Source organism: Monopterus albus, unplaced genomic scaffold (assembly GCF_001952655.1).
Source record: "Monopterus albus unplaced genomic scaffold, M_albus_1.0 scaffold9.1, whole genome shotgun sequence".
Lineage (NCBI taxonomy): Eukaryota > Metazoa > Chordata > Actinopteri > Synbranchiformes > Synbranchidae > Monopterus > Monopterus albus.
Window position 1 is genome coordinate 1,108,742 of NW_018127889.1, and position 10,522 is coordinate 1,119,263.

A 10,522-nucleotide genomic window follows, 5' to 3' on the forward strand; every position below is an offset into this window, starting at 1 on the left:
AGATACACCCCCCGCTCACTCTCTCTCACTCACACACACACACACACACACACACACACACACACACACACACACACACAGCAGCTCCCCAGTTAATGAAAACACTTTGATGTCAGAAGAGTTGTCCAGAACTTGCCAGCATAAAGGCACTGTTTTAAGCTTTCTCTCTTTTGTACCCCGTCTCTCTCTCGACCCCTCTATCCCTCCCTCCCTCTTTTCTTCTGTCCCTCCACACAAGGCTGTAAGACACATGGTTGAATGAACGACAACCTTTCCCCTCCTCCCCTCTCCCTCTCCCTCTGCCTCTGCCTCTCTCCCCCCTTCATCTCTTTTTCAGCCTTCCCACCCTGCATTTCTTTGAGGCCTGGTCAATTCTCCGGGCCAAACAAAAAAAGCATCAAATGTTTTCTGCTGCTGCGTAATGAGGGAGTGGACCTCATCAGAGCCCAATAGTCAGCTATCCTTGGCTTTTGTTCCAGCTCAATGGCACCGCGCTCTTTGAAAAACTCAAAAGCAACTTTTTGAGGAGTAAAGGATGGAGAAAGATATGTTGTAGAGGGAGTGAGTGCTAAGGGGAGCAGAGGCAGCTACTCTGTTTTTATGCTAAACGGCTGTCCAGAGAGATCAGCACACAGCTCGGACAATGACGTGATTGGAGCTACATGTGTTTGGATGACTTTCTTCTAAAGAGACCCTGATTCTCATGTCTGTCATCTTGTTCTCCTGTCTCTCCCTCCCCTTTTGTGAATGTGAGTCAGTGAATGTGTCCGTACAAGTAGTGAAACTCTTAATTTGCAGTGGCGCTGCTTCCATACTGTATCTCTATGAGTCACCTACACTTAGGATTAGTTTTCACACCATTAGCATAACTTAAGTAAACTTGAGGCTACAACAAACAATATATTTCGTCATCAGTTTAAGTTTCCTGGAGACTAAAGCAACGTTGCCACTGCAGGAACTTTTCCCAAGGCCCAGACACAATTTACAACACTACTCTTGAAACTTCTGTCAATGAACAGTAGCTGTGGCTACACAGGTTAAGTCACAAAGTCAAGCTGATACTCAAACTTTGTTTGACTTCTTAATAATAATATAGACAAAACAAACAGAAATTAACACAAGTATGAAGGATGGACAGAGATTTTGAAAGTAGACAACCAAAGAAATCTAACCCTTTCATTCTGACTTCTCTCCTACTTACAGATTTCAGGAAAGTAACACATGCCCCCACCAAACAAAACAAAAGCAATAATTACCTGTCCAGCAGAAATACAGCCACCATGGCACCACTTATCAGCCCCTTGTCTCAATTGTCACCATTGTTAAGAAGCCACACCAGTGTTAACCAGCATCCAACTTCTTTTTAGTCGTAGCTTTCTTGAATATGGTCATCGTTTGCGGCCGAAAGCTGCTGTGAGTACCTTCTCTGCCATGGCTTGCTAGTTTTAGGGCAGAAACACTGTCTGACTAGTGCCAACGGTGCGAGACACACCAAGAAGGCGAGCCCCAACAGATGCTCATTGACGGCCTGATGTCTGCCTGCCTGGCCTTGTGGGAGAATCTTGGCTTGTGCAATGAGTGCAAGGGCAGAGTGCATGCGAGTAGTAAGCAGGTTGACAGGCAGGTAGGTCATCCAATGGTTTTGCTCAGACCAATTAAAATTACTGGTCAGGCTTTTTTCAGGGCTGCTCCTGCCACAAATGACACTTTTTTTTTTGTGCCGTTAGTGTCAGTTGTTAGTTTATTCATTGCCATCAGGATGAAAAGAGAATTTCAAGAAACATATCAAAAATGTTTCTGAACTGAATTGCCAACACTAGCTTTAAAGATATCTGAATTGGAAGTTTGATCTTTGTGATATTAATAGAAACACCTTGTGCACTAATTTTAATAATTTATGCAACAGGAGACCCCCAAAATCATCTTTGATTCACTTATTGGTGGATTGCAACTAATTATTATATTCATTATTGATCAATCTGACAAATAATTTCTTGATTAATCAATTATTATTTTGCTCTAAAATGTAATAAATACTGGATAAAACAATAATGTATTCAGCAGATGTTTATGCTGCGCTAAAATGCATGAGTCTTGTGGGATTGTTGTTCTGCAGCTTGTTACCCAGAATAAGGTAAAGGCACAGAGAGATAGGACTATAAGTTGCAAAGTAGACTGACTAGGAGTGGAGTCTGTGAGAGGAGTGCGATGGTGGTGGGGGGAGACAAGACCACAATGTGTAGGCGGATAAAATCTTGGAGGAGTGAGAACTTGACAATCCCCTCAAGATGGATAATCAAGTAATGACCCGCAAGACCTCAGCCTCATCTGATTATAAATAACCAATGGAATCATCATCACTGATTGTGTTTCCATTCCTCCTTTTTTACCCTCTCTTTATTTGTACCTCGCTCCTCCATCAAGAAACGCATCAGCTGTCTTTATCAGGTAGAGACAGTTCATAAAGGGAGTGAGTAGAAGATGGCAGGAGAAAAGACAAACTCAGATTCTAATGATGTGGTGGCGATAGTGACAAGTTTTTTTTTTCCTCTTGTTTTTTTTTTTTCCTTGTTGGAGGGACTATTTACCCGTTGGTGGGGTCACAGTAGGTTGATGAAATGACACCTCCCTTTTGTGCGTGGGGGAGGGTGAGTTTGTCAGGTTGTTATTAAGCCTGATTCAGCCAATTGGCTCAGAGTTGGAACCCCGTTTGTGTGAGCGGACACGGAGATAAAAAGTTGACAGCAGAGAATAATAGAGTATTTCCGTCCCCTTGCTTTGTGATGATTACTAATTATCCTGCAGCTTAAGGAGGCCAGTGGCAGAAATTCACTGATTTCATAATTTACTGGAGCTGTCGCTGAATACTCAGTCAGCCAGGCGATGGCTTGGATGGGATGATATGCAATTCCTTTCTTTTCTTTGATAGAATGGTGAAGATGATGATTATAGTTTGTGCTGTACTCCCTGACATGAAACCTGTTGACGTTTTACACTATCTGGAAAAGTTTGAACTCTACATCACAAGTTCACCCCTGCTGCAACACACTTGAATAGCTGCAGAAACAATAGACAAGCTCAATAAACCATGAAGAAGTGACACAAAACCCCAGCCAGAGCTGTTAGAGAAGCATAAGACGTCAACTGCCTTCTGTGTTTGCTCTTTGTCCATTTTAATATTTACACTGAGACTGAAGCAGTGGCACAACACTGGTCGTCCACGTTTCATATGACTGATGAATTGTTAAATGTTGGCAAATATAATAAACATACAGTAAAAAAATTGAAATAAAATACCATCTAGAAACTCGAGAATATCAGATCACAGCTTTCATGGAAAAACAATGAAAGATGGCATCAAATCTGACAGATTCTTTGGGCTTGAGAATCTGAAAAATGCCTAGAAAATTAGATTAGATTAGATTTTGTTATCGCAAACGCTGTCGATTCAACAAAATACACTTTAGCATCTAAGAAGTGTGCATGGGAGCAAACGTGCATAAGATACACAGTAGCTAAAATGAACAATAAACCAGTGATGATGGAAGTGATGTAAGATGGATGAAACTGTGACATGGACAATTTCTGTTGATCAATCAATTCAATGTTTTAGCTGCAAATTAAATTAGAAAAATTCACAGTTAAAACTTCACACGTGATTTTCAACCACATTAGAAAGACGGAGCGAAATGAACCTAATTATTGCTCTTAAACTTATACAGTGGTGTGAAAAAGTATTTGCCCCCTTACTGATTTCTTATCTTTTTGCATGTTTGTCACACTGTAATGTTTCAGATCATCAAACAAATTTAAATATTTGACAGATATTACAAGCTGTGTTTGTGTGCACGTGTACAGGAGCACTGCCACACCGTCTGCCTCGACACTGATATTGACTACAGAAGGCTGGACGTGGCTGCAGCAGGAAGACTCTGCTACCTGTAAGACACACACATTTACTCTTCTAATTGCGGTCCAGCTCTACTTAGTTCTGAGTCGACGTTAACCCGCATCCACAATATGTTCACAACCACGCACACACACACACACACACACACACACACACGAAAAATGTTTGTGCACATCATCTAGTTAGAGAAGGCAAACAGATGGATAAATGAGGAGGAGCAGAGCAGGAGAGTTGTAAAGAGCTACATTACCTTGAGAGATCCATGAAAAGAATGAAAGAGGAATCAATAGAATATGAGAAAATGGTAGAGCTGAAAAAGCCAGTTTTCTATTTTCCTCATTACATATCCACTGTTAAGAACACACATACACATAGACAAATGCAGCATGAATGACACTGCTGGTGCTCATGGCTGTATTGGAGCTTCCAAGCACTTTTAGTCTTTTCACTGTATGTAAATAGAGCTAAGGCAGCCTTTTTACCGGGACTTAAAACACAAGCGTGCATACAGACACAAACACACACTGTTACAGTATCATTTTGACGCATATTCACAGGCTAATACTTGTGTTTAGAGCCTTGCATCCTGTTTTTTACTGATGGAGTAAAAAGCTAAGTACCCCCCTCCTCTGCTCTCCTCTCTGCCACTGTTTGATGTAGCCACTTCAGCATTATTAATTTCATATCCTATTATTTCTTCCCTGCTTAGTTGTGCGTGCGTGTGTGTGTCTTGTGCAGCACAGAGGAGCCTGGTGCAGACGCCCTCATGGATGCTCTGTTTGAGGAGCTGGCATTAAGACAAAAGAGCGGTAAGTAAGTTAAAAGAAAAGAATAAGTTTTAGGGAGACTTGTCGACTTTTTGATGTCTCTGTTTGTGCTCTCTTACATTATCAACCAATCTCATGAAAAGACCAAAATCAACCAGTCTTCTGATACTTTTTGACTTCCCTATACTCTATCTATGGCAGTCAGGTCTAAGTCCACTGGTTCCTAAAACCCTTTAAAATGTATCATGAATATATTCTATTTGGGAAAAACAGCTACATATAGTTTTTAGTAAACACTAATCAGACAGGTGTGAGTAATGCTTTTGCTGGGGACAGTTTCCAGCTGCAAATATGTTTGTAATAGTTTTTGTACAATGCTGAAAGTCTGCAGAACAGAGGAAGAAGCTACATTAGGCTTTTGCTATACTTGGTAGTGGGATCAATTCATTGTTGACTGCTTTGTAAGTTAACAGTAGAGGGATAAAGGAGTGAGGATATGGCTTCCTTGCTCTAAGATGAACCTTGCTTCTTTCACACCCTTATTTTAATGTGTTTTAATGTAATTTAATATGACTGGATCCATATAAGCACTTATATTCTTGGGTGTGCATGTTTCCTTAGTTGTAGGTCCTCGAGTGCTCACAGTGCTGGGCAGAGACGTGATGCTGGGAAAAACCTGTGGTTCCATCGCCGACTGTACTTTTGATGACCTGTGTGGCAGAGTAAGTGTTTTACTCTAGTTACTGTAAAATTATTTTCTCTACAGATCTTGATTTGCTTCGTTGCCAGCATTCTGAGATGTTAAGCCATCCAATTCAACACATGCACCATAACAAATATTTCTAATTATAATAATTAATGCTGTAGATAATCACCGTATTTTCATGCTTAGTTCTGTTTGGGGCTCTTTCTTCCAAAAACATGAAATTCTCCCTTTATTTTTAAAGATTTTTTGGGGGGCATTTTCCCTTTATTAGACAGCTTGATAGTACAGAGAGACATGACACCTCTGGCTCAACTCAAGCCACAGGCACCCCAGTCACGCCCCAGTATGCTTCATGGACCACCTGAGCACCAGGACACCCTCATCCTCTTTTTGACTCACACACGCACATACAGTACACTCACACACAAAATCCACTCACCACTAATCAAAACTGTTCAAATTCAAAGCACCTCTCCTGCCTCTTTATTGCCCCTGCATTCTGTTCCTACCCTCCTCTGTGTACTTATTATCCAAACCTTTGCTCTCAAAGTGAATCACCTTCCCTCCACCTCTGTCCTATTTTCTGCTCAATGTCAAAAAGCAAGTCTATTGACATCTCTGTGAATAGTTGAGCCTCAAATACATCAGTGTGGTATAGTAATATGCACACTGTGTGTGCGTAGTCTCAAGTCTGATAGACAGCAGTGAGGTTTTGCAGGCTGCATCTGAGCTTCAAGGCTTCTTCTGACATATGTTGGCACGACCACATTAGCTTTAAGAGCATTCTGAAAGGCAAAGAACCAAGGACAGGCACCAATATGACAATCAGTCTGGGCCTTTGTGGTACAGTTGGCGTTTTTGTAACATACAGTGCAGTATTTACAGCAACGCGTCTGTGTGTGTTTATGACGCAGCTGTGCACTACTCTCTGCTGTGATATGCTCCTGTAGATCTGGTATAGTATATAATCTGCTTAGATGTTTTCCAGCCCCTGGGTGCCAGTGACTACTTGGAGATGTCACGGCTTTTTGACACCGTATTCATCCGCCATGTTCCCGTGTTGACACGGTCTCTGAGGGACCAGGCCAGACGTTTCACCACCCTCATAGACAACTTCTATGACAACAAGGTATCCTGCTGACAAACCAGAGATGAGCCTGTTACTGAAAATAGACAAAATGCCTTACATCGTGTCACCCAATACTGTTCATTTGAAAGATAGTTTCCTCTGTTTACTTATCACTACTTGGAAATATTACATACCTCAAATAGCAATACATTACTGTACATAGCCACACATACAGTATGTTCACTAGCAGGGACCCCACCCTCTGAGATGATGGATGTTAGATGGATGAATGCTCATGCACGGTGTTCTGTAAAAATATTACTAAAGTACTTTACCTTTACTTTCTATGCACTGCAGATTTTATCAATCAGTTTTTTGTTATGCAGATAAGGAAATCTGATTCTGCAAAATGTAATAAAACACTTCAAACTGCTTAGAAATAGAAGTACTGTCATTTTATAGAGCCAATGATTAATCAGTTAACGCCTATCATTAATATTGATCACAGCAAACAGCCACATAATCTTTCATAATGTAATAAGTAACCTCCATAAACAAACTGGGATTCCTCATCTTTCTCTTCTCCCCTCCTTATCCCAGGTGAGAGTGGTGCTACTGGCGGCAGCTCCTTTAAACCAGCTGTTTGTCCACTCTGGAGGGGAAGATGAGAGGGACCGACAGCTGCTGGATGACCTGGGCCTCAGCGGAGTAAGATCACATGTGCTGCCATAGAATATTACAATGTACAGGACGTTCTCAAAATCCTGAAACCTTGTGAAAATCTGTCATCCCTGAGATGTTTTCTTCATTTCTGTTATTTTTTTATTAAGTGCTTTTGAAGTATTTTTATTAATCTTCTATTTTACATTTGAGAGCAGGAAAGCCGTGTTCACACTCACATACATGTAGTTACCCACAGATGCTGTATATAAATCTTCTGCTCATAAGCCTGTTTCTCTAACCCAAATTGGACTTGTGTATATCACCTACTAACTCTGCTGCTATTTGGCACCTCTCTTCAGGAGGCAGCACAACGTTTGGCCCTGTTCACAGCCGAGGAGGAGACTCTTGCCTTCCGGAGGACTGTCTCCAGACTGATGGAGATGCAAACGGAGTCATACTGGACTGAAGGAGACTGCAGTCACAGCAAGAAAGACATGAACACGTAACAACCAGTTCTGACTGTCAGGATAATTATATGGCTCCAGACAACGCGGTACCTCACTAACTACCAACACTGCATTAAAAAAGTTCCTATTTAGCAGAAATAAAAAAGATCAAGTAACCTATATTCTGGGCAATTAAAGCAAGTGTTTAATGAATAAGCAGCACTTTACTCTAGTGTAAACCGGTTACCTGCTTTGCTTTGGATATGACTTCTCTTCATCTTGTGCATGTATGCCTGTTGGGTCCTGTTTTGTGAGGTGTTCTCTCTCCTCCTCGTGGACTATTTATTAGTATAGAAAACTCTCCAACCATAGCAGGTACTTATTTCAGAGACAGAAAGGGGGCCAAGTGTCCTTTGCAGTAGTTGGCTACTGCCCTCTAGTGGTGAATGTGAAAAAGGATCAGGTATTTCCTAGCAGTGTGCAGTGATGGATTAAACCTCAACTGTATAAATCCTGGTATAAATTTAAAAGATTCTACATGATATTAAAGTGTGCAGTTAATGAATGAGCTCAAAATTTTACATTCAAGGAAAAATTAAGCCTTCCTTATGTTGTGGTCGGTCATTGTCAGACTGCCATTGGTCTGTTCCAGGTCTGAATTTTTAACCAAGGAGAACTGGTCTTGATTCTGACTTGGACTTTATCAGAATGGATTGACTACAGCTGCTGTTTCTGACATTGTACTTTGCCACTGTCAGTGGTCTTGTATTGTTTAAGTCAGTGACATACACAACTGCAAACTGCAGTAAAAACATTTCACATTAATATGTGTAATTGTTGAGGCAAAAAAATGTGAATCAATCAAGTGTCGTGCAGGTGTGTAGCCAAAATTAACTAAGATCTTAAACAATGCACAAAAGAAAGAGACAAAGAAGTAGAATATGCCCCTCAGATGCAGAAATAATGAGTTTATGTACAAAGGTGGGAAAATGTGAAAAGAGTCAAAAGTTTACTTTTTGGACCCATTTTGTCATGTCAGGTTTTACACATGGATTAAATTGATTATTTTTGCATCTGAAGAACCTTGTGTACGCAAAGGTGGCAAAATGTGAAAGTTTACTCTTTGGACACATTTTGTCATGTCAGGTTTTGCACATGGATTAAATTGATCATTTTTGCATCTGAAGAACCTTGTGTACTTTATCATATTCAATCATATTTTCATTGTTTTGATTAGATAGTTTGTGTTGCACAGGACAGCTAGTGATGATTTTTTTTTTTTTTTTTTTTTTTATTTTGTAACTCCCTCATGTGTGTCTGTAGGTGGCAGCAAAGGGCAACCAGTTACTATAAGTTCAATTAATGCGTCTATCTAAGGATGAGCTCATCCTAGTGCAGCAGTCCAGCCTGGACCAGCCTGCCCAGTCAGCTACAGTCAGAACAGCAAGCAGCACCCACACTATCGAAAACAAGATCATTATGTAAGATGCTGTGTTTGTACCAAGTGTCCCAGCAGTCAGTATCATGGAACAAGTAAAAACAATCCACAGAGTAAATGTATAATCTCATTAGATGCAAGGGACAGTAAATGGCTCTTTGTGTGTGTAGGCGTGTGGGTGTGTTCACAAAGACTTGACGTAGCAAAGCCCCAAGTCTTTTCCACCATAACCGTCAAAATGAAAGAAAGATCAATCATGCCCTATACTGAGGCCTCTAATCCTGTGAGAGCATTATGTTGTTTAGAGGAAACATCAGGCACAAACAGAGATAGGTGCCGTGCTTTGTGATTATCTTAATTGGATGATTCACTGCTGGCTCAGAGGGGTGGTCGTAGTCACCATCCCGACTGGATCACAGTCTTCTACCTCGTGCTGACAGAAGGAAGAAGGAAAGGTGTTTAGGTGATGAAACAAACGTTTTCTAAAATGTGCATTAAATTTAAATTTGGGTTTCAGAAATTGCCCTGGTACAGTTGTTCAGTCAGGTTTTCAGGCCGCTGGGTTAGACTTTTCCAAGCTTTTGTTACATGACTCCAACCTGGAACAAATTATGAATAGTTGGTTGAATGTGTCTTCTGTAAATAAGAAGATGTATAAAAATACAAATGGTTTAGGCTTGTGGGTGTGTGTTGGTTGTGCTTGTGTGCATGAATGTGCCCTTGTGTAACACTATTTTGGTCTTCAGAAGATGCATGTAGGGTGAAGCGAAGTTATCCTGATTCACAATAAACTAGCCAAATACCAGTGTTACTACTATTACAGTATGTGTGACACTTATTTTATTCCACATCCCATTGAGCAAACCAATCAAATATGACTGGACAGTTGTCAAAAAGCCTAAATCAAACTCCAGACACTAAGTGGAATGTGTCCCCATGAGCATTTTATTGATTACATGGCTTGACTTTGAGGCATTTATATAAATGACTTCTTTCAATGTTTTCATGTTTCATCAGTGCAGAAGGTTCATCATGGGATGAAATCACAAAATAAAGACATATCCCTTCCTGGGAGTATTTCTGCATACGCGCTGAGACATCCCAACCTCTCTCTGAGCTGCTGAAGCTTTAGCTCTCTGCAAGAGCCAAACTGCTGCATCAGGTATTCTCTTTGATGTTAGACATCATACAAACATCATAAAGTGTGTGTGCCAGCAATCTCCAGACTGCTGCTGTAAATGAGCATGTGAAGTGCCAGTCTGCCTGCATAGTTAGATGTGTGTCAGTGAACGCTGATCATCCTCTAGCATGTCTCTCAGCAAAAATGTATTCAATAATTCAATAAATTAACTGCAGTGGAAGCATAAGAAATATTATAATATAGACCAAAAATCACAGTATAATGTCTAATAGTAACATACTGTGGTTGAAACACAGAAATACAACCCAGTAACACTGAAACATGATCTATCCATGCAGCAATATTAAAATTATATCTTGTTATGGTCAAATGTGAACGCGCA

The 10,522-nt window shown here is 40.6% G+C and overlaps 1 protein-coding gene across 3 annotated transcripts in view; it reads left to right on the top strand.

Annotated features, from left to right (window-relative positions):
* afg1lb (AFG1 like ATPase b) overlaps nt 1-8,628 on the top strand; it is a 22,945-nt gene extending 14,317 nt beyond the window's left edge. For all 3 annotated transcript variants that reach the window (XM_020588378.1, XM_020588396.1, XM_020588388.1), the window contains 6 exons: nt 3,859-3,941; nt 4,649-4,719; nt 5,299-5,399; nt 6,372-6,512; nt 7,053-7,160; nt 7,475-8,628. In XM_020588378.1, coding sequence (XP_020444034.1) covers nt 3,859-3,941; nt 4,649-4,719; nt 5,299-5,399; nt 6,372-6,512; nt 7,053-7,160; nt 7,475-7,621 — 651 coding nt within the window. In that variant the 3' untranslated portion in view covers nt 7,622-8,628. The remainder of the gene's footprint in view (nt 1-3,858; nt 3,942-4,648; nt 4,720-5,298; nt 5,400-6,371; nt 6,513-7,052; nt 7,161-7,474) is intronic.
* The last annotated feature ends 1,894 nt before the right edge of the window (nt 8,629-10,522 follow it).